The 24,567-nt window shown below is 44.1% G+C and overlaps 1 protein-coding gene across 3 annotated transcripts in view; it reads left to right on the forward strand.

Annotated features, from left to right (window-relative positions):
- ADAMTS10 (ADAM metallopeptidase with thrombospondin type 1 motif 10) overlaps window positions 1-24,567 on the forward strand; it is a 55,675-nt gene that overhangs the window by 27,711 nt on the left and 3,397 nt on the right. For 2 of the 3 annotated variants that reach the window (XM_060785148.2, XM_060785149.2), the window contains exons 5-23: window positions 189-406; window positions 2,055-2,138; window positions 4,478-4,623; window positions 6,240-6,283; window positions 6,598-6,703; window positions 7,638-7,784; window positions 8,387-8,528; window positions 9,264-9,371; window positions 10,859-11,004; window positions 13,837-13,900; window positions 17,480-17,582; window positions 18,198-18,331; window positions 18,810-18,933; window positions 19,034-19,114; window positions 19,354-19,517; window positions 19,596-19,722; window positions 21,116-21,245; window positions 21,384-21,588; window positions 23,008-23,184. In XM_060785148.2, coding sequence (XP_060641131.2) covers window positions 189-406; window positions 2,055-2,138; window positions 4,478-4,623; window positions 6,240-6,283; window positions 6,598-6,703; window positions 7,638-7,784; window positions 8,387-8,528; window positions 9,264-9,371; window positions 10,859-11,004; window positions 13,837-13,900; window positions 17,480-17,582; window positions 18,198-18,331; window positions 18,810-18,933; window positions 19,034-19,114; window positions 19,354-19,517; window positions 19,596-19,722; window positions 21,116-21,245; window positions 21,384-21,588; window positions 23,008-23,184 — 2,450 coding nt within the window. The remainder of the gene's footprint in view (window positions 1-188; window positions 407-2,054; window positions 2,139-4,477; window positions 4,624-6,239; window positions 6,284-6,597; window positions 6,704-7,637; window positions 7,785-8,386; window positions 8,529-9,263; window positions 9,372-10,858; window positions 11,005-13,836; window positions 13,901-17,479; window positions 17,583-18,197; window positions 18,332-18,809; window positions 18,934-19,033; window positions 19,115-19,353; window positions 19,518-19,595; window positions 19,723-21,115; window positions 21,246-21,383; window positions 21,589-23,007; window positions 23,185-24,567) is intronic. The other variant, XM_067473377.1, reaches the window with a different exon arrangement.

Genomic DNA, 24,567 nt, shown 5'->3' on the forward strand with positions numbered 1-24,567 from the left:
CACTTTAGTAGTAGACCCCTGGACAGGATCATCTTAATGTGAGGTCTCCTTATGTGACCTTTTCAATGCGAGGCATCCCTACTGCATTTTTTGGGATCACTTTAGTGGTAGATCAGCCCACCAGATGATTTTAGTGCCATATCAGGTTGGAGCGGAGGATGCCATTCCTCATGGCCATTTCTTCGCAGACGAGAAACCGTGGAAAGGCCGGTCCTGGTGGCTGCGGACCCTGAAGCCGCCTCCTCTGAAGACGCTGGGCAACTCAAGCCAACGGGGCCAGCTGCCCTTGAAGCGGTCAGTTAGCACCGAGCGCTACGTGGAGACCCTGGTGGTGGCCGACAAGATGATGGTGGGCTACCACGGTCGGAGGGACATCGAGCAGTATATCCTGGCCATCATGAATATTGTAAGTGTTACAAGCAAGGTGTGCTGTGAATGCTTTTTATCATTAAAACTGTTCTTGTATTCCATTTCTCCTGTCCTCCCAACCTTCTCTCTTTCTCCTTCTCTCTTCCTTCTTCCCCTCTCTCCCTCCCTCTCTTCTCTTCCTTCCTTCCATTTCCTCCCTCTCTCGTTGGCTGTTTCCAATGAGACAGGTTGCATTAGGCACTTTCAGAGAAAGGAGTATAGCTACACTGGTTACACAAACAAACAAAACAGGGGGAAACCTTCACATATACTCATTCATTCATCCATCATGCATACGTTACTATCCCTTCTTCCTTCTCAGTCCCTTGGAGACAGAGCTGGGTGTACAGACCCTGCATTCCCCTGCAGTCTGCCACACTTTTTGGATAGTAAAAAAAGTCTCTTATGAGTACATAGCATATTTCTTGCTGCTATTGTTCCAAAAAGTTGTAAATGACTGGCAGGTTGTTTGGCAGTGAAAACATCCTGACTCCGTCATTTCCTAGACAGGTATTTGCTTTTCTTCCTTAACTAATCATTGGTTTTCCTTCTTAAGGAATCATTGTTTGACTACCTTAACTTAAAAGAGTCATTGTTTTTGAATATGTAAACATGTTGTTTTCAACCACAGTTAAGCATTGTCTCGGGTCATGTCAGCAGTTTAGAAGTTTATGAATTCTTCGCCTCCTTTTGTAGTTTTCCAGGCCTCAATCTTAGGATGGTGTCTTCAGTCTTCATCAGACCTCATTCATACCCCTTTCATACAATTTCATTCAATCCACACATCATATTTATCACAGGTGTTTGTGCCAATAAACGCGTGCACACACACACACCCCTTATAATTAATATATAGAATTTAACTATTGGACAGTACCCACAAAATATGTCCTCTTTAGGAATTTCTTGGGTCCTTCAAATGAACCAATAGTCTGTTTCTACTTTATTGGAGAATCTATCAAATTCCTAGGGAGATAGGAACTTCATGTACAGTTATACCAAGACCAGAGGCATGTTTTACAGGGCCCGTTTCCCCTTAGAATAGATGATAACATCCATCCTCAAAAGCCACACCCGTATTGGATTTAACACTGGGAAGCCTGTTAATCAATCAAGAACAGACTTTTGGATCTTGACTTTCACAATCTGACTCTTGCAGCAAAGACAGCTTGTTCCCCTACCACGCCATTAATTCCGTGCTTTTCTTCACATTTTGATTAATCCCACCCAGAGGAGAGCTTTGGCGACTGCAAGATGTAATGTGTTGCCAGCAGCTCTTTTGGATGGGAGATATACAAATGTGGAATGTTCCAAAAGGGTTTGTTCTTTGCCATTCTTTGCTTGTATGCCTTAAATATGATAATATATGGTTGAAATAAAGGAATTCCATTTTTTTTCAGTGTTCTCAATAGCAAGGGTGTTATAAAATCCCGTATCTTCTGAACCACTCTGATACATTCTTTTGTGAGGCTGTTGCAAATTTTATTCTTGAGATCATTAACTTTCAATGATGCTTTCCTTTTTACCTCTGACTTCCTCTTATTGTATAATATGCCTGTGTTGTGATTTTGTTGTTGTGTGCCAATCAAGGCTGTGTGTATATCTGTGGCTTTAACACTGGTCTTTCTTTGTTTCCTGGAGGTCAGGTTGCTAAACTTTTCCAAGACTCAAGCCTGGGAAATATTGTGAATATCCTGGTCACCCGGCTCATCTTGTTGACTGATGATCAGGTGAAGTTCCCAAAAAGAGGGAATCGGGGAACAGTTATCCACAAACCAGAGGTTGTAGGGTCAGCCCATTTATCATGTCAGAAGCAAAGGGAGAATACAGTTACCTATAACCATAAGAAAAGTGAAAATGTGTGTGTGCATGTATGTATGTGATGGAGGTGTCCACTTACACAGACAGCCTCTGGTCCTCACAAACAGGCTATAGTTCCAATATCACTTCCTCCACTGATATTGCAGGTTATAGTGAGCAGCATGTATATGTAGCCCAAACCCTGCCAATGTCCTCCCCAAACACCAACCACCCAAGGAATGTTTCATTTGGGGACCATTTCATCCTAGATGTTCTGTTTTTTCTCCAGAATGTACATCCCAGGGTTCCTTTCTCTCTCCAAATTTGCATGACCCTGTCCACTGCCTCTCACTTAATCCTTTCCTACCAATTCTTATGGCACACAGCAAACAGGAATTGATCAGCAACTGAACAAGAGGTTTGGGAAGAATTCACCATGATTTAGAGGAGTTGTAGTTCACCTACATTCAGAGAGCACTATGAATCCAACCAAGGATGGATCTGGACCACACTTGCCATGGATAATGGGATTTCCAGTACCTGCATTCAGTTCCAGAGACCACTGCAACTCCCACGAATGACAGACCTGGACCACATTTGGCACACATCCTCCCCTAACCCACACCAGGACATTAAGAGTGTCATAAGGAGTCTGTGTGCCAGATTTGGTCCAGATGCATCATTTGTGGGAGTTGCGGTGGTTTCTGAAAGTGACTGAAGACACTGCAAATCCCAACGTCCTTGGTTCATCCTCCCCCAACCCTTACCAGGACAAAAGGTGTGCCATGAAGAGTCGGTGTGGCAAGTTTGGCCCAGGTGCATCATGAATTGGGGCGCTGTGGTCAGTGGGAGCCAAATTGGGTGAAGATACTGAAAATCCCATCATTCGTGGTCCATCTTCCTCCAAACTTCACTAGGACATATGGTGGGTCATGGGGGATGGGGTCCTGTGTGCCAATTATGGCCCTGATCTGTCATTTGTGGGGGTTGCAGTGGTCTCTGGAAATGAGTGTAGGTACTGCAAATCTCATCATCCCTGGCAAGTTTGGTCCAGATCCATCATATGTTGGGTTCACGGTGCTCTCTGGATGTAAGTGAACTACAACTCGTATAAATTCCTCCAAAGACCTCCATTATTTTTTGTTGGTCATGGGGGTTCTGTGTGCCAAGTTAAATCCAGGTCCATTGTTGGTAGACTTCAGAGTGCAGTTCTTAGATTGCAGGTGAACTATACATGCCAGTACCTACAACTCCTTTAAATTGAGATGAATTCCCTGCCCCCCTCCCCCAAGTTCTCCAGTAATTTTTGTTAGTCATGGGGGTTCTGTGTGCCAAATGTGGTTCAGGTTCATTGTCGGTGAGGTCCCAGTGCTGTGCCTTGATGCAGGGTGAACTACAACTTCCATCATGTTGAGTCAGTTCTCAAACTCCTTCAGTATGTTCAGTTGCTGATCAATTCCTCTCTGTTTTCCATTTGCCATAGGAAGTGTAGAAAAGAGTTAAGAGAGAGGCAGTGGGCAGGGTCATGCAAATTCCACACCAATAGAGGGAGTCAGGAAGATAGATGTTTGTGGTGGAGGAAACACATCAAATTTAGGATGAAATGCTTCCTGTATGAAAGCTTTCACTTGGGTGGTGGGCAGTATAGTGTTTGGGGAGGACAATGGCAGGGCTCTTGCATATGTTCATGGCACTTGCTATAACCTGCAATGTCATTGGACATTGGCCTTTGGTGACTCCTGAGTAGTGGGAGCTATAGCTGTTTGTGGAAGTGGGAGCTTGTCTGTGGAAGTGGACATCCCAGCCACACACACATACATTATGTGTATAGATTATATACACATACACACACACACATATATAATGTTTGTATACTGTTTAAAAGAAAAAGATGACAATATAATATAGTAAATTCTCACCCACACAATATTAGTTGACTAACGAATGGAATGGAATTTTTAGATTTATAGGGCAATAGTTAAAATGAGATAAAGGACTTGAAAAGATATATAATAGTACTTGAGATGAAGATATATTGAAGTACTGTAATAATTATAACAAATACAAGATTTGTCTTCCCCGTCAAAGCCTTTCCTCTTCCTTGGTGACATAGTAGAGATTTAGATAGTTCTAAACTACTAGCCAAAGCTCCACTACGGCCACCGTTTTTTTGTTCTTTTCTCTTTGGGAGATCTTTCTTTTCTTTTTTGAAATGCTTAATAAAAACGTATGGAAAAAACAAACGGCATCATCCCTTCCCTTCCTTCAGCCCACACTGGAGATCAACCATCACGCGGGGAAGTCCCTCGACAGCTTTTGCAAGTGGCAGAAATCCATTGTGAACCGCAATGGTCACGGGAATGCCATTCCGGACAACGGCATCGCCAACCACGACACGGCCGTCTTGATCACCAGGTGAACCAGAGCAAGAGGGGCAAAAACGAGGCGAGGGTCTCCCATCTTTCTTTCTCCAGATAGTCTGAAAAAGAGGAGACAATGTTATAATAATAATAATTTTATTTCTTACATGTCTCTCTTTGCAGCTCAAGGGGAGTTGCAGTATATAGACAGGCAATTGTGTGATATTTCCTGAATATTTTCCAACAGCTCAGTTGGTTCCATAGATACAGAATGTGTGGATATGGAGAGCCAGCTGTTGGGGCTCAACAGCAAGATGCTGGGGATTCTGCCTTGGAGGATGAAGGGAATGATTCATTTTTCACTGAGTCTATCTGATCAGGCTGAAACAGGCTGTAAATCAGAGAGAAGGGCCAACAGCTACAGAAGAGATAGAGGATATTTGGTATTCCATTTCTTTTGGGAATCGGACTTCTCAGCTTTCAGAAGATGAGTTACCCCACAATATGAAATTAGGTCTGTGCCAAGGAAAGGTTAATTAGAAGGCCAGAAAGACTCTGTGAGAAGCGGTCCTTGAAACCCAGGTGTCGAAGGGATAATCTCATGGCTTCTTGGTTAGGTTTGAGCTTAAATCGAGTGATGTTTTCCTGATCTCTTCAGAGCAGACAACGTTGCCATAAAATCATGTTCTGCTCTCAAGTTGCCTGTGTTCCTGATAGAGGAGTGGTTCCCAATCCATGGGCTGCAGCCCAACAGTGACCTAAAATAAGGTCCATGGCTCTAGATTATTAAATATGGTTTTCTGTGGGTGAGCAGATGGCACCTACTAGATGGCAAATGTCCTGTATCAGAAACTAGAACTGATGTGATCTCTCCAATGCAATTTTCTGAATTAGTGCCCCAAATAACCAAACCAAATATAAAGTTGACCAAAAACTGATTCGTATCCCTTTTGGTACTAATGTTGGAGATAGGTCCCTGGTCAAAGGGGTCCTTGTTCAAGTGATCCCTGGTCAAAAAAAGGTTGGGAACCACTGGGATAGAGTCTTGTCTTGGAAAAGTTCCTGTTCCATGCTTATGGATTTATGCCTTTGTTCCTGAATTCATGGATTTCATGGACCTTGCTATCTTGGACTATTGAACTCTGTATGTTTGGATGCTGCTATTTCATAGCACCTTTGCAACGGCTTTTTTGGGAAATACCCCTTTTCCCTTTTATATATGTTTTTGTAAATAAGTGCAGTACTTCTGGACTCTGTGTGATGCTGGGTAGAAAGGTGTTCGTGGGCTAGAGTGCAACATCAGCTATACTTTAGTTCAATTTTATCTTGGGTTTCCCCAAAGCCAACGCATGATAAGCTTTGATGCATGATGCTCCTAAACCTTTGACTTATAAATTCCTTCTTTGGTCCCTATTTTTATCTATGTTCCTCTCTTCTACATCTCTTGTTTCCTTCCTTTCTTTATTTCTGCCTTTCTTTCTTCTCTCTATCTCTTTCATAAAGTCCTATTTGGAGGACGAAAGAGCATTTGATCCTCCCCTCTGAAAGTTCCAGTGGGTATGACAACCATAGCAGAAACGCCCTATAAATTCACTAGTGAGATTTGCTCTGAAACTGTTGGTCATTTTATCCCCCTCTTTAATGATCCCTTTCCTTTTGTTTTTCTTTCAGGTACGACATTTGCATCTACAAAAACAAACCTTGTGGGACTCTTGGTAGGTAGGAACCCTACAATGGTGTTCTTTATCAACACAAGGTCCTTTGTTAACTCAAGTTTGGGCTCATTTGGAGAAGTATGCCCAAACCAAATCCAGGGAACAAACTGGATATGGCAGTCAACTTTAGACCCTGCCAATTAATCCCCAACTTCGTCTATAGACTGACTATTTACGATTATTTGCTCCCAGGTTGGAACAAAGAGAAATCTCAAATCATAACAGACCAGCAAGAATTTAGCTCAGTTTTCTGTGGCCTGTGAAAGGTTTCTGGGAAACTGAAAAACACATGTGATTCTATTTCTCCCTCGCAGGGTTGGCGCCCGTGGGTGGAATGTGTGAACGCGAGCGGAGCTGCAGCATCAATGAAGACCTGGGTTTGGCCACGGCTTTCACCATTGCCCATGAGATTGGCCACACGTATGTTTGCACCATTTGGGGGGAAAGGTTGTGCATGGAAAGTCTTGTAAACACAGACAGTAGCCCACCTTCCCTCTCTCTGCTTTCTTCTTCCTTCCTCCCTCCTCTCCTTTTCTTGCTTGATTATTTCCTCCACCTACCTCCTTTCTTTCCTTCCTTCTCTCCTTCCTCTAGCCCTCTCTTCTTTCCACATTTCCTCCCTCTCCTATTCTCCCACCCTCTCTCTTTCTCCTCCTCTCTTCCTTCTTTCTTCCGTCTCTCCCTTTCTCATTTCCTTCCTTCATTTCCTCCCTCTTTTTCCTCCTCTCCTCCCTCCCTGCCCTTCGTCATTTCCTCCCCTTCTTTCTTCCTTCCCTCTCTTGCTCATTCCCTCCCACCCTTTCTCATTTCCTTCCTTCATTTCCTTCCTCTCTCTTCCTTCTTTCCTCCCTCCCTCCCTTTCGTCATTTCCTCCGTTTCTCTCTTCCTTCTCTCTCTTCCTTCCTTCCTTCCTTCCTTCCTTCCTTCCTTCCTTTCCTTCCTCTCTCTGCCTTCTTCCTTCCCTTCTTTCCTTTCTTCCTTTCCTCCCCCTCTCTCTTCCTTCGTCTATCTCTCCCTCCCTCTTCCTCCCTTTCCTTCCCCCTCCCTCCCTCCCTCCCTCCCTCTCTTCCTTCTTTCCTCCTTTCCCTCTCCCTCTCTCCCTACTATCCTCACTCCATTCCCTGCTCTTCCCTCCCTTCCTTCTTTTTTCTTTTTTCTCCCCCCTTCTTTACTATCTTCCTCCCTCCTTCTCTCCCTTCTTTTCTCATTTCCTTGCTTCTTTTCTTCATTTTCTCCCACTCGCCCTCTTTCTTCCTTGTTTTCCCCCCCTTCTTTCCTAACATTCCTTCTTTCCTCCCCCCTCCTAACTTTCTCAAGCCAGCCTTTTGATCCTTTGTGGGGGGGCTCCTTCCAGGTTTGGGATGAATCACGATGGGGTCGGCAACAGCTGTGGCTCGAGGGGCCAGGAGACGGCCAAACTCATGGCCGCCCATATCACCATGAAGACCAATCCCTTTGTGTGGTCAACCTGTAGCCGGGACTACATCACCAGCTTCTTGGAGTAAGTTGCACCTTTCTTGTGTGCGTTTCATAGACTTGTAGAGTAGGAAGAGACCTCAAGGGCCATCCGGTCCCCGGAAGACACAATCGGAGCCCTCCTGGCAAATTGCACTTTACCCATTAGCTCCATCCTTTAATTTTCTGGCACCAGTCTGCCCACCCTTGACAAGACAATGAATTTTGCTTTTGGTTGTTTGGTTTTGATTCTGTTTTATATACTGTTCAATGTTGTTGTTGTTGTTTATTTTGTTATATTGTTTTTGTTATCACCTTGTTGATATGCATTTTACTGTATTATGTTTTAACTGTTCTGTTGGGCTTGACCCCATGTAAGCCCTTCGGGGAGATGGAGGCGGGGTATAAAAAAAGTTATTATTATTATTATTGACACAAAAGCACAGTATGTCACAGCAAATGAGATCTCTATGCTGGATTTCGTATCACAAAATCACAAGTCGAACACTTCCCAAGCGTCTAGGACTGTGTGATGTATTATTATTATTATTATTATTATTATTATTATTATTATTATTAATAATCTCCAGAGAAGGAGACTCCATCACACAGCTGTGACTGCTCTTCTTTCCTTCCCGTCCTCTTCAGCTCTGGGATGGGACTGTGTTTGAACAACGCTCCACCCAAGCAAGACTTTATCTACCCGACGGTAGCCCCAGGCCAAGCCTATGATGCCGACGAGCAGTGCCGATTTCAGTACGGAGTTAAATCTCGCCAGTGTAAATATGGGGTAGAGACTTCCTGCTTTTACTCTTGATTCCCGAGCGGGTGGCAGGGCGGGTTTGGCGCTCGGCTCCTGCTGTTGGGCAGCCAATTCTGGGCCCTGCGGCCAGCGGATCTGGTCCAGTCGGGCAGCGAATCTATTCCAGGTTTTGCTTTTAATATGTTTATTTATACCCCGATTTTCCTCTCCACCATGAGACTCAAAGCGTCTTTGAAAACGCTCTCAGAGTAAAGACAAACTTAATGTAACACAGTATTATACAAAGAGCTTTGTGAATGCAATTTCCAGTTGTTTGACATGTCTGGTTAACTGAGATTCTACTGTATGTGTGTGTGTGTGTGTTTGGGACACCCTATACACAGATGCACATATGTGTGTGTATATATGTGTGTGTATATATGTGTGTGTGTGTGTGTATTCATATCTTGCTTTCCTCTCTTAAAGTGATTTTTGCGCAGAATGATCCCCAAAATACACAAATTTCCATTCATCTGGGCGTCATCACATTGGATTTATATAGAACATCGTAGCAATACATTAATGATTCAGAGAATGAAAACTCTGATTTTTTGGGGAAAGGAATATAGGGCAGTCCGGGGACGTTTTGGAGAGTTAAAAAATAATTTGGAGGACTTTGTGGGGAAAAGCTGTAATAGTGCTCCACATTTAGGGTTATATGCCCCCCATTTTCCCCCTGCCCGCTTCCCATGCCCACCCATTACCTTCTCTACTCCTCTGTAGGAAGTGTGCAATGAGTTGTGGTGCCTCAGCAAGAGCAACCGGTGCGTTACCAACAGCATCCCGGCGGCTGAAGGGACCATCTGCCAGTCAAACACCATTGAAAAGGGGGTAAGATAGCAAGTTGGGTTTGTAATATCAAGGGATAGAAGTCAATGGTAGGTTTGCTTGTGTTCAGCTTACGGTCTACTAAGTGCAATGAAGCAAAGCTGAAAGCAAAGCCAAAAAGATTGCCTTAGTGCCTTGCCTTTCCTCTGTAAATTAATGGAGTAGCCATGAAGCTGCAAAGTCAATCAGTGAGGGTGTCTGCATAGAAGTCGCTTGGTCTTTTCTGCCTGGAGGCACCCTCAGTTCAAAGCAAGTGTGAACGTTGCAGTTAACAAGCTTGAATTAGCAGTGAAGTAGCCATGAAGCTGCAAAGTCAATCAGGGAGGGTATTTGCATAGAGGTAGTGTGGCCTTTGTTGCTTGGAGGCACCCTCTGCTCAAAGCAAGTGTGAATGTTGCAGTTAGCAAGCTTGAATTAGCATTTCAGGAGCCATGAAGCTGCAAAGTCAATCAGGAAGGGTATCTACATAGAGGTAGTGTAACCTTTGTTGCTTGGAGACACCCTCTACTTAAAGCAAGTGTGAATGTTGCAATTAGCAAACTTGAATTAGCATTTCAGGAGCCATGAAGCTGCAAAGTCAATCAGGGAGGGTATCTGCATAGAGGTAGTGTAGCCTTTGTTGCTTGAAGGCACCCTCTACTAAAAGCATGTGGGAATGTTGCAATTAGCAAGCTTGAATTAGCATTTCAGGAGTCATGAAGCTGCAAAGTCAATCAGTGAAGGTATCTGCATAGAGGTAGTGAAGCAAGTGGAATGTATATACCCCTATAACTGTGAAGTAATGTCCAGGGTGGGAAAAAGAACCCTTGTCTGGTTAAAGCAAGTGTGGATGTTGCTGTTAGCAAGTTTGAATTAGCATTTGAGTAACCATGAAGTTTGCAAAGTCAATCAGTAAAGGTGTCTGCGTAGAGGCAGCCCAGCCTTTGTTGCCTGGAGGCCCCCTCTGTTTGAGAGGTGTTCACTGGCCTTTGGCACAGGATATTATTTGAGAAGACAGAAATTCTGGACCACTCTGACAACCATTATGTCAGACTAGACAGAGAAGCCATTGAAAAGCATGTGGGCAATTTCAACAGAAAGGAGGAAACCATCACAATGAACAAAATCCGGCTACCAGTATTAAAAAAAAACCAAGACAATAAATAAAGAGCACCACTCAGAAACAGGAGAATTTCAGACAACAAGCATTCAAGGGCTAGTTAACACCTCCCAAATAGAGGGTGCCTCCATGCAGCCTCAGCCAGGCTACTTCTATGCAGGGAGACCCTCACTGATTGACTTTGCAGCTTTCTCATTGCAACATTCACACTTTCTTTAAACAAACAAGGGTTCTTTCTCCCACCCTGGACATTATTCCACAGGTATATATGCTCTCCACTTTCTACTTCTATGCACAGACCCTCCCTGATTGACTTTGCAGGTTCCTGGCTAGTCAATGCTAATTCAAGCCTGCTAATTGCAACCCTCTGTTTTGTTTTGTTTTCCCCCAGTGGTGTTACAAGCGGGAATGTGTCCCTTTCGGCACTCGGCCCGAAGGCGTGGACGGTGCCTGGGGCTCGTGGTCATCCTGGGGCGAATGCAGCCGGACCTGCGGAGGAGGCGTCTCCTCGTCCATCCGCCATTGTGACAGCCCCCGGTAAACCTCTTCCATCCAGCATTTTGAGCCTTTTCATACCACAAAGAAATCCTAGAGTTGGAAGAGAATCCCAAGGACCATTGGGTCCAATGCCATTCTCCATTTAGGAAAACACCATCAAGGCCCTCTCGACAGATGGCCGTCCAGCATCTGCTTCCAAACCTCCCAGGAAGGAGACTCTTTGCAAGTCTTGTGCCTGAAATCCTGGGTTATAAATACCATTTCCTAATTGGTTCTATCATAAAAACATGGGGAAAGTTGATTAAACTACCCAAACTTTGTCTTGGTGGGACATCCTGCTATAGCACTTTTTGCAATCGTTTTTTGACGAATATCTCAACCCATTCAATTTAGTTTGCAGCAGGCACAGAAACCAAGTTCCTGGAGTCAGACAACAGCTTTCAAAGTGTGTTACACACAATTAAACATAACACTTTAATATGAGAAACATATTTTTTTTCAATTTTGTTACTGTTGTTGTTGTTGTTATTATTATTATTATTATTATTATTATTTGAAACACAACAAGATGAGGACACAGCAAACAAGATCACTATGCTGGCTTTTGTATTTGATCACACCTCGGACCCTTCCCAAGTGCATAGGACAGTGTGATGTATCAGTGAATAATGCATTCAGATCCGAGTAAGGTGGTCTTTTGCAGCTGACAGATGGTAATTTTTTTCAGCGCCTATTGTTTTCAAGTGCAGGCCAAGGTCTTTAGGCACTGCACCCAGTGTGCCAAACACCACTGGGACCACCTTGACTGGCTTGTGCCAGAGTCTTTGCCGTTCGATCTTTAAATCCTCATATGTGTAAGCTATTCCAGTTGCTTCTCGTCAATCCTGCTGTCGCCTGGGATTGCAACATCGACAATCCATACTTGTGCTCCAAAACTCTGTCAGTCTGAATTCGGAAGTCCCAGAGTTTGACGTGTTCGCTTTCTGTAAATTTTTCCGGCTTGTGATCCCACCAGTTCTTTTTCGCAGGCAGATGGTATTTGTGGCACAAGTTCCAGTGGATCATCTGAGCAACAGTATTATGCCTCTGCTTATAGTCTGTCTGCATGATCTTCTTGCAGCAGCTGAGAATGTGATCCATCATATCACCTGCTTCATTACAGACGCTACATTTGGAATCTGTTGTCGACTTTTCAAATACTGGCTTTGATGGCATTGGTTCTAATGGCTTGTTCTTGGGCTGAAAAAAAAACAGGCCTTCAGTCTCCGTTTTCAAAGTTTCATGTGTGAGCCACATCCATGTTTTTTCCTTGTCAGTTTTGCTCTCAAATTTTAATAATACTAATAACCATCATCATCATCATTTAATAATAAAAATATTATTATACTCATTATTATTATTATTATTAATGATAATAATAATAATACCCAGCTTTATCTCCCCAAAGGGGGGCTTGTGTTATCGTGTTTTTTTATTTATTATTTATTTATTTCATACATTTCTACCCCACCCTTCTCCCCTGGACTCAGGGCGGCCTCACATAAGCATCAGATGATGCTAACAACATATACACCATAAAATTAGAATCATAGAATCATAGAGTTGGAAGAGACCTCATGGGCCATCCAGTCCAACCCCCTGCCAAGAAGCAGGAATATTGCATTCAAATCACCCCTGACAGATGGCCATCCAGCCTCTGTTTAAAAGCTTCCAAAGAAGGAGCCTCCACCACATTCTGGGGCAGAGAGTTCCACTGCTGAACGGCTCTCACAGTCAGGAAGTTCTTCCTCATGTTCAGATGGAATCTCCTTTGGGTTGTTGTAGGTTTTTTCAGGCTATATGGCCATGTTCTAGAGGGATTTTCTCCTGACGTTTCATCTGCATCTATGGCAAGCATCCTCATTCAAACATTCACACCTAGCTCCAAGAGACAAGAGTCCTTTGTCCCCCCTGGTCATTCCACAGATATAATAAACCCCTTTTTCCTGGTTTCAACAGACCTCACTACCTTTGAGGATGCTTGCCATAGATGCAGGCAAAACGTCAGGAAAAAATGCCTCTAGAACATGGCCATATAGCCCGAAAAAACCTACAACAACCCAGTGATTCCAGCCATGAAAGCCTTCGACAATACATGGAATCTCCTTTCTTGTAGTTTGAAGCCATTGCTCCGTATCCTAGTCTCCAGGGAAGCAGAAAACAAGCTTGCTCCCTCCTCCCTGTGACTTCCTCTCAAATATTTATACACGGCTATCATATCTCCTCTCAGCCTTCTCTTCTTCAGGCTAAACATGCCCAGCTCTTTAAGACGCTCTTCATAGGGCTTGTTCTCCAGACCCTTAATCATTTTAGTTGCCCTCCTCTGGACACATTCCAGCTTGTCAATGTCTCTCTTGAATTACAATTAACACAGTAAAATCATTTTTAAAACATTATACAAAATCATCAATACATTCATTTAACAATACAGTAACATGCCAGTAAAACCAAAACCAAGCCGGGAGCATCCAATGTCGCAAAAATTCCAAAATTCCTTTTCCTATTGCCGCTTTTAACCTTCTTTATTGAGAAATTAAACCATACAGTTCACCATTCTGGACACAAGGTGGCAGGAAAGGTGTAATAAATACATATACAATGACTCCACTAAGACTGAAAACCCCACTGATTTGAAGACCACTGTGAAGTTACTGCCTGAATTCCAATGGAGTTTTTACTGGGACCAATTGTAAAGGCTATTTTTCTGTCATTCTAATTATTCCAAGGAAACTGTCACCTTTTATCATTAACAAACAATGATACTAAGATTTGTTGATGTTTTAAACATGTTGCCGTGTTTTGATACACTTCTTTCCCTTTTTGATGGCAAAGGCCGACGATCGGAGGGAGATATTGCTTGGGAGAACGGAAACGGTATCGGTCCTGCAACACTGATGTGAGTAGTGGGAAAATTATTATTATTATTACTAGTTGTCCCCTGCCACGTAATGAGAAAGTGTTGGTTTCTAACATATGTAATTTCTTTCTGCTTGTGGATAAACAGCATTTCTTGCTGTTTCTTTGTCAATGTTGATGTGGAGAGTGTCTGGTTTGCCCACTCTGGAACATGCAACATATAATTGTCCTTCTTTAGGGGTCCCTTTCAAATCTAGGATACTATATCTGTGTGTGAATCATATATATCTAACTATATCTGGCTGGATGACTCTGTTAGGAGGGCTTTCATTACGTTTTCTTGCCCTGGTGAAGTTGGACTGGATGGCCTTAAGTATTTTCTGTTGCTCATGGGGGTTCTGTGTGGGAAGTCTGCCCCAATTCTGTCGGTGGGGTTCAGAATGCTCTTTGATTGTAGGTGAACTATAAATCCCAGTAAATATAACTCCCAAATGTTAAGGTCTATTTCCTCCCAACTCCGTCTGTGTTCATATTTGGGCCTATGGAATATCCGTGCCAAGTTTGGTCCAGACCCATCATTGTTTCAGTCCACAGTGCTCTCTGGATGTAGGTGAACTACAACTTCCAAACTCAAGGTCAATGCCCACCAAACCTTTCGAGTGTTTTCTGTTGTTTATGGGAGTCCTGTGTGCCACATTTGGGTCAATTCCATCGTTGGTGGAGTTCAGAATGCTCTTTGATTATAGATGAACTATAAATCCCAGCAATTACAACTCCCCAATGACAAAATCAAAATTTTTGAGTGAAGGACATACATTGGGTTATTAGGTGTACACTGTCCAAATTTGGTGTCAAATTCGTCCAGTGGTTTTTGAGTTATGTTAATCCCACAAACAAACATTACATTTTATTTATATAGATTATTTACTGGTATCTCTTTGATTGAGAAGAGGGCACAAAACAATGCTATATGGACGCTATGCACCAAAACACGAATCTGTGCTTGGAGAGGGTGCTGAACTCTCCAGGTATACATTCAAGCACTGAGTACTCTTCTTAAATAGATTCACTATTTATGTATTTATAATGTCAGAAGCGAATTTAGAATATAGTTACAATGTATAGCAAAACCATGAACAAAGTTAAAAACTTGGCATTATACTTGGCATACTTGGCATTATCTTGGCATTATACTTGGCATTATCTCCTTTGATCAGAAGCTGGCCACATGGAGTGCCTCTGATGTTGCTATAAGGAGGTCCTCCATATTGCAGGGCTCAGGGCTCATTGTAGTAAGTGGTCTATGGTTTGTTCTTCTCCACACTCGCATGTTGTGGACTCCACTTTATAGCCCCATTTCTTAAGGTTGGCTCTGCATCTCGTGGTGCCAGAGTGCAGTCTGTTCACGCCTTCCAGTTCGTCCATTCTTCTGTGTGCTCAGGACAGAGTTTCTCATTCAGTATCAGCCACTGATTAAGGTTCTGAGTTTCAGCCTGCCACTTTTGGACTCTCGCTTGCTGAGGTGTTCCTGCGAGTATATCTGTAGTTCTTAGGAAGCTATTTCTTTATTTAAAGCATTGGCTTGCTGGCTGATATCCGAATAGAGGATGGGCTGGAGATGTTCATGCCGTGGTCTTTTCATTGCTGGCTGTTACTTTCCTGCTGATATCAGGTGGTGCAATACTAGTTAAACAGTATAATTTCTCTAGAGGTGCTGAGCCTAGACATCCTGTGATAATGCAGCATGTCTCATTAAGAGCCACACCCACTGTTTTAACGTGGTGAGATGTATTCCACACTGGGCATGTGTACTCAGCAGCATAGCAAAGCGGAAGGGCAGATGTCTTCACTGTGTCTGGTTGTGATCCCCAGGTTGTGCTAGTGAGCTTTCATACAACATGTCTGCATTTTAGATGGATTACGAATCAGCTGGTTTTCCCTGTAATAGGCAGTAAGAGTACCTAAATCTTTGGAGAACTTCTGGTCAACCATTTCAAAGCTCCCTGCTTGAGTGGTGGTGGCACGATCGTCAGTATAGATGAAGCCCTCTGTCCCTTCTGGAAGAGGCTGCCAGATTCAGTAGAATCTCTTCCAAAACCTGGAATGGATTTTCTTCCCCGCTGACATGGAGCCAAGAGCTTTGAAGACATTTTGCGCTGGCTGAGAGATTACCGTTAATATGCCGTTGCGCCTGGGGGCTATAACTCTTAGTGAAAGAGGCATGGACGTGACATCTTTTCCCCAGGGGAGTGCTTCTTGCCCTCCATTAGGAAAACTGGAACTCCCAAGGACCAAAACACTGTAGATAACTCAAAATAGGTTATTTATTTATCGTGTCATCAGCAACCATTGTATTACAATTCTAACAGAGCAAAACAAACACAGAGATTAAAAAGAAAAGGAAAAAGAAGAAAGAAAGAAAAAAAAAAAACCACGCAGATTTTGCAAATTTGGTATTTGGTTAAATGTCCTTTGACCAGTATCTGGCCACTTGGAGTGCCTCTGGGGTTGCCGCAAGAAGGTCCTCCATCGTGCATGTGGCAGGGCTCAGGGTGCATTGCAGCAGGTGGTCAGTGGTTTGTTCTTCTCCGCACTCGCATGCCGAGGATTCCACCCTGTAGCCCCATTTCTTAAGATTGGCTCTGCATCTCGTGGTGCCAGAGCGCAATCTGTTCAGCGCCTTCCAAGTCGCCCAGTCTTCTGAGTGCCCAGGGGGGAGTCTCTCATCTGGTATCACCCATGAATTGAGGTGCTGGGTTTGGGCCTGCCACTTTTGGACTCTCGCTTGCTGGGGTGTTCCAGAGAGTGTCTCTGTAGATCTAAGAAAACTATGTCTTGATTTAAGTCGTTGGCGTGCTGGCTGATACCCAAACAGGGGATGAGCTGGAGATGTCTCTGCCTTGGTCCTTTCACTATTGCATGCAAGCAAGCAAGCAAAATAGGTTTAATTGTTCACAAAGAGTTATCCCTTTGAGGCAATAAGCTGGAAGTTTCAAAGGGGTAAAGGAAAATATATATTACAGTCTCTGGTTGTCTTGGGTCCAAGGAGTTTTGCAGCTGAGAAGCTTTTCCAGGTCCCTCTTTCTCAATGGCTGTGAATATCGGAATAATCACAACCCCAATTCCAATGGCCTATATTTTGAAGGCACAAAGCCTTCCTCTGGTGCCAAAGAACTGGTTTGAAGGCGCTTGAGACTTCTCAACATCGTCCAGGTTGATCTGAACATGAAGCATAAGTGTCAAGGGAAAGAACCTCAGAATGGGTGCTGAGAGGTAACTTAATCAAGGGCTTCAGAGTCAAGACTCTCTCTCATGTCCATCTGATAGAAAGTTTGATGGTGGAATGGAAAAGGAAACATTGTCCTGCTCTCTAGGAAGAGGTGGGGTCAAACAACTGAGCAGGAGGAGCAATGTAACTGGTGCAAACAACATTGATTGACAGCTGTAAATAACCAATCAATCCAACTATACATTTACAGGGGGAAAAGGCAAAATCAGGCATGATGCAACAGTTCAAATCCTGCAATTTACAGTTCTACATATAGGTGGCGCCACTCATGCTGTCACAGTTAATAATAACTTCAGGGTCTTTCGCCACCAACCCTTTTCCTTGCCGTAGGACTGCCCTGCTGGATCTCAGGACTTCCGGGAGCTCCAGTGTGCCGAATTCGATCACATACCTTTCCGAGGCAAATACTACACATGGAAGACATATAGAGGCGGTAAGCCAGCCATCCCAATGGCAATTTCAGAGATTGATTGATTGATTGATTGATTGATTGATATCCCGCTTTATCTCTCCATACGGCTCACGAAGCGGCTCACAATCAAAACCATTACAACTTAAAATATACAAATAAACAATAATAAAACAGTATATCAATATATATTATTATATATTATCAGTATAAATTGTATTTAACATATTAGTATTATATTCCAATATTTTTACTATATATTGTATAATTAGTATTATATTGTATTATATTATAATACTATATCTTCATACAATATTATAGTGGTATAGCACAATATAGTAATATATAATACTAATATTGTGCTATATTATTAACATAGCACAATATTAGTATTATATATTACTTTATTGTGCTATACCACTATACTGCAATGTTATTAGTAATATTACATGTAATATATAATATACAATTAGTATATTATTACATATATTATTATTACAGTGTATTATATTTGTATTATATTGTATTACATTAGGGGACACTAGATGCCATCCAGTCCAACCCCTTTCTTCCATATCCACGGCCTCCGCAATGGCCAACTTCAATGGTGTGCATCCTTCTTTGGTGCTCTTTCCTCAGGTGGCGTCAAGTCCTGTTCGCTGAACTGCTTGGCCGAGGGCTTCAACTTCTACACGGAGCGGGCCGCAGCCGTGGTGGACGGCACTCCTTGCCGGCAGGACTCCAACGATATCTGCGTCGGAGGAGAGTGCAAGGTGAAAGCCTCCACGTTTTGGGGAAAGCTATGGAAGTGCAACCAATAAGCCTTTGTGAATGGGAATGATGGATAACAGAGACTCCCTCATTTATAGATTCATAGTTGGAAGAGACCTCTAAAGGCCATCTAGTCCAGCCTCATTCAGTCTGATAGAAAGACAACATTCGATCCCTCCCAACAGATGGCCAGCTAGTCCACCCGCCTTAAGATAAATAGATAGAGAGTTAGAGAGAGTTGGAAGATACCCCAAAAGGCCATGCAGTCCAACCCCCTTCTGCCAGGCAGGAAGACACCATCCGAGTGCTCCCAACAGATGGCCATCCAGCCCCTGCTTTAAAACCTCCAGAGATTATGACTCCACCACACAGGGTTGCCTTTAGTTGGAACTCTCTGCGCATTCTCAGAGGGGTTGAAAAACTCTCGAAAGCCTAATCCTGACCATAAATGACCCTCGTCATCAATCTTTCTCCCAACAGCACGTCGGCTGTGACCGGATCCTGAGTTCGGAAACCAAAGAAGACAAATGCCGGGTTTGTGGTGGTGACGGAAGCAGCTGTGAAACCATCGAAGGCATCTTCAACCATTCGCTGCCTGAGGGAGGTGAGTCGGAGACCATGAATTCAGCAACAGCTGTCATTGTTTATTAATGGCTAGGCTGTGGCCCATTCGCATCCAAACATTGAAACCCGTTCTCTTCCAGGCTACGAAGAGGTGATCTGGATCCCCAAAGGGTCGGTGCACATCGACATCCGGGAGCTCAACCTCTCTCTGAACTACCTGGGTGAGAAGCTTTGGAATTCTTGCAGCTCTGGGCTTTAGTCCGAAGTTTAAAGTACCTATCAAGGTACTGATCTATTGTTTCAGTTCCTTGGAAAATTTATTTGGAGTTTGGACCAAAACGAGAAGCGGATCCATCAAGTTAAAAGCTTTCCGCTTCTGTCCCGCTCCTTTCCCTCCTTCTTAAAGTTGGGACTAAAGCTATCCAAGATCTTCGTTATCTCAAATCTGTCTCTGTCACAGCTCTCAGAGGGGAAAATGAGGAATACTTTGTCAACGGAAAACTCTCGATCGATCCCCCTCGGCGCTTTGATGTCGCAGGGACTACCTTCCATTATAGACGGTCGCCGGACGAACCGGAATCGCTGGAGGCTTTGGGTCCCACCAACATCACCCTCATTGTCATGGTACGCTGTCGTGAAAAAGTGGAGAAAGGTGGGTCGGTTTAGCCAAAACCTTTCTCATTGATGTTGCCTTCCTTACAGGTTCTGGTCCGGGAAGAGTTGCAGAGGATTCGGTATAAGTTCAACGCACCCATCAGCCGCAGCTCCGTGGCCCAGTATCTATGGCAGTATGTCTCGTGGACCAAATGTTCGGCCATTTGTGCGGGAGGTAAGGATGCTTTCCAGTTTGGGAGACCAACAACCATGGTACCAAAGCATTCAGTCTATGCCTGGCTGCTATTTCCTCCCTTTAAGGCCAGGGCAATGACAGTTGAAACATAGAGGGAGAGCCAGGGCATGATAGATCTGTGCCTGGCTGCTCTTCTCTCCCTCCAAGGCAAGGGCAATGGCAGTTGAGCCATGGAGGGAGGGCTAAGACATTATAGATCTGTGCCTGACTCCTCTTCTTTCCCTCCAAAGTCAGGGTAATGGCAGCTGGAACAAGGAGGAAGGGCCAAAGCATGATAGATCTGTGCCTGGCTGCTCTTCTTTCCCTCCAAATGTCACGATAATGGCAGTTGGACCATGGAGGGAGGGCCAAGGCATGATAGATCTGTGCCCTACTGCTCTTCTTTCCCTCCAAAGTCAGAGCAATGGCAGCTGAAACAAGGTGTGAGAGCAAAAGAATGATAGATTTGTGTCTGGCTGCTCTTCTCTCCCTCCAAGGCCAGGGCAATGGCAGTTGAGCCATGGAGGGAGGGCTAAGACATGATAGATCTGTGCCTGGCTGCCCTTCTCTCCCTCCAAGTCAGAGCAATGGCAGTTGGACCACGGAGGGAGGGGCAAGGAATGATAGAGCTGTGCCTGGCTGCTCTTCTCTCCCTTCAAAGTCAGGGCAATGACAGTTGGGCCACGGAGGGAGAGCCAAGACATGATAGATCTGTGCCTGGCTGCTTTTATCTCCCTCCAAAGTCAGGTCAATGGCAGTTGGAACATAGAGAGAGGGCTTCTCGCTAGTTGTTGAGACCAAGGCATGATAGATCTGCATCTGCCTGCTCTTCTCTCCCTCCAAAGTCAGGGCAATGGCAGCTGGAACAAGGAGAGAGAGCCAAGACATGATAGATCTGTGCCTGGCTGCTCTTCTCTCCCTCCAAAATCAGGGCAATGGCAGCTGGAACAAGGAGGGAGAGCCAAGACAGGATAGATCTGAGCCTGGCTGCTCTTCTCTCCCTCCAAAGTCAGGTCAATGGCAGTTGGAACATAGAGGGAAGGCTTCTCACTAATTGTTGACACCAAGGCATGCTAGATCTGTGCCCGACTGCTCTTCTCTCCCTCCAAAGTCAGGGCAATGACAGTTGGACCATGAGAGGGGGCCAAGGCATGCTAGATCTGTGCCCGACTGCTCTTCCCTCCCTTCAAAGTCAGGGCAATGACAGTTGGACCACAGAGGGAGAGCCAAGACATGATAGAGCTGTGTCTGGCTGCTCTTCTCTCCTTCCAAAGTCAGGGCAATGGCAGTTGGAACATAGAGGGAGGGCTTCTCACTAGTTGTTGGGACCAAGGCATGATAGATCTGTACCTGGCTGCTCCTCTGCCACCCCTCCAACTCTCTTTATTTGCAGGCAGCCAACTCCAGCCGGTGGTCTGCCGCAACCAGGCTGACAGCTCCACAGTATTCAACCACTTCTGCAGCCCTGAGACAAAGCTGCCAGAGAGGCAGAGGCAGTGCAACGTGGAGCCGTGCCCCCCAGCGTGAGTGTTTTGCCTTTGCTGATATTCAGTGGGACTTTGAAAGATCCCCCCTCCCCCCGACCAATTATTTCCCTTTGTCCTCTAATTACAAAAAAATGCCTCCTTCCTACCCGTCTTTAATTGCATTTTCCACTCCAGCTGGGTTGTCGGGAACTGGTCTGACTGCAGCCGCAGCTGCAACCAAGGTGTGCGCACCCGGAGCGTGTCCTGCCGGCGCAAGGTTGCCACTGCCGAGGAGAAAACCCTGGATGATGGGGCCTGTGCCCAGCCTCGGCCACATGTCCTGGAGCCTTGCAACAACCAGACCTGCCCCCCAGAATGGGCCGCCCTTGATTGGTCAGAGGTACATTCTCAGAATGTAATAAGAGAGAGAAAAAGGAAGGGAATCGACTGTCTCAAAGGATACACTCCCCATATTTGGGGGGTTTTAAACATAAATTGGATGGAGCACTTTAATTGTCCATTCTTGCAAGGCCGAGTGTTGGACTAGACGACCTTTAGGGGTCCTTTCAACTCTTATAATTGTTTTGCTCTGGATGTCCTGCCTGATAGAGGCTTAGACTAGATGACCTTTAGGAGTCCCTTCAACCCTTAGAATTGTGAATATCCTGCCTGGTAGAGACTTAGACTAGATGACCTTTAGGGGTCCCTTCAATTCTTATGATTGTTTAGCTGTAGATGTCCTGTATCACAGAGGCATAGACTAGATGACCTTTAGGGGTCCCTTCAAACCTTATCATTGTTTAGCTGTGAATGTCCTGTATCACAGAGGCATAGACTAGATGACCTTTAGGGGTCCCTTCAAACCTTATCATTGTTTAGTTGTGAATGTCCTGCCTGATAGAGGCATAGACCAGATGACCTTTAGGGGTGCCTTCAACTCTTATGTTTGCTTAGCTGTGGATGTCCTGCCTGACAGAGGCATAGACTAGATGGGCTTTGGGGTTCCCTTCAACTCTTGTGATTCTATGCTTTCGCTGTGGATTTCCTACCTGGAACAGGATTGGATTGGATGACTTTTTGGGATCCCATCTAATCTATACTTTAGCTGTGGATTTCCTACCTGGAACAGGGTTGGACTGCATGACCTTTGGAGATCCCATCTAATCTATGCTTTAGCTGTGGATTTCCTAACTGGAAAAGGCTTTGACTAGATGACATTTGAGGTTCCCTTCAACTCTTATGATTCTATGCTTAATTGTGGATTCCCTATCTAGAACAAGGTTGGACTGGATGACCTTTAGGAGTACGATCTACTCTTAGCTATGGATTTCCTACCTGGAAGAGGCTTGGACTAGATTATCTTTGGGGTTCCCTTCAAGTCTTATGATTCTATGCTTTAGCTGTGGATTTCCTACCTGGAACGGGGTTGGATTGGATGACCTTTGGGGATCCCGTCTACTCTTAGCTATGGATTTCCTACCTGGAAGAGACTTGAACTAGTTGACCTTTGGGGTTTCCTTCAACTCTTGTGATTCCATGCTTTAGTCGTGGGTTTCCTACCTGGAACAGGGTTGGATTAGATGACCTCGGGGGATCCCATCTAATCTATGGATTTCCGCAAATACAAAGTTTAGGCAATTTAATAAACCTTCCACATGTTTTAATGACAGAACCAATTAGAAAATGACATTTAGAACCCAGGAACAAATATGGCGCAGTGTTATTCTAGGCTCTATGAGTCCACGATTGTTGAAGTTTGGACTAAAACCCAGTAACATTGGAACCTTCAGTCTCTCAAATGCTACCGTTTCTCTTGCAGTGCACCCCGAGTTGTGGGCCCGGTTTCCGCCACCGCATCGTCCTTTGCAAAAGTGGAGATCATGCCTCTACGTTGCCCACATCCCAATGCCCCGAAAACGCCAAGCCCCCCACCAGCATCCGATGCAGCCTCCGTCGCTGCCCTCCGCCCCGATGGCTCACCGGCGAATGGGGAGAGGTATGGAAAAGACATCAGTCAGAAACCTCCTTACAATAGGGCCGTTAAGCTGGGACTGGATGGCCATCTGTCGGGAGGGTTTCGATTGTATCTTCACAACCGAAAAGGGTTGGACTGGACAGTCCTTGGGGTCTCTTCCAACTCTAGGATTTCTATAAGCTATTCCAGATCCAGCCACATAAGGGAGCGCTTACAAGAGGCAATGATGAACCAGTTTCAATGATAATGGGCTCAATATAGCACCAAAATGGGATTATACATATTACACTATGTAATAAAATTGGGGGAAAAAATCTGTTCCTGGTTTGAAAGTATGATTTCCTGTTTAATTGTGCCATCCTTACTTTGAAAGTAGTTGTTATACTCCAGAAACTTTGTTTTTGTGCCACGAACGATGTTGAATTGGTTAAGACTCGATGAGATAGTCATTGGATAACGATCACAAAATGAGCTGCAGGATGATGTCAGAGTTTGAGCAGTTTAATTAACTTTTTCCATGTTTTTATAATAGAACAAATTAAGAAACGACATCTAAAACCCAGGAATAAAAAATTTGTAATATATAAATAACTAGCCATCCCCTGCCACGTGTTACTGTGGCCCAGTCTGTGTATATGTGTTTTGTGTGTGTATATATGTGTATATATTTGTGTATATATGTGTGTTTGAGGTATATATGTGGTTTTGCACATGTGTTGTAATGTATGTTTTATTTTTTGGCTTTTAAGTCTCTTTCACTGTGTTTTCCAGTGTTTTTATGAGTGATGGTCACTCGTTGGCCTGATAGGTGTCTTGTGTCCAAATTTGGTGTGAATTCATCCAGTGGTTTTTGAGTTATGCTAATCCTACAAACCAATATTACATTTTTATTTATATAGATAATAATAATAATAATAATAATAGAAATACTATAGATCATATAGCAATAATTGCATATACTCATAACATATTATTAATAATAGTTGTATATAAAATAATATATAAATATTCATAATATATAATATATATAACAATAATGATGTTGTTTTTTTGTCGTGTCAGGAGCGACTTGAGAAACTGCAAGTCGCTTCTGGTGTGAGAGAATTGGCCGTCTGTAAGGACATTGCCCAGGGGACGCCCGGAGGATTTGATGTTTTTATCATCCTTGTGGGAGGCTTCTCTCATGTCCCCGCATGAGGAGCTGGAGTTGACAGAGGGAGCTCATCCGCCTCTCCCCGGATTCGAACCTGCAACCTGTCGGTCTTCAGTCCTGCCAGCACAGGGGTTTAACCCACTGCGTCACCAGGGGCTCCAATAATGATGATAATTCCATTGCATAATAATATGTACATAAAACAATATATACATAAAATGGAATTAATAATATAGAAATACTATAGATAA

This window comes from Anolis sagrei, chromosome X, assembly GCF_037176765.1.
Source record: "Anolis sagrei isolate rAnoSag1 chromosome X, rAnoSag1.mat, whole genome shotgun sequence".
NCBI lineage: Eukaryota > Metazoa > Chordata > Lepidosauria > Squamata > Dactyloidae > Anolis > Anolis sagrei.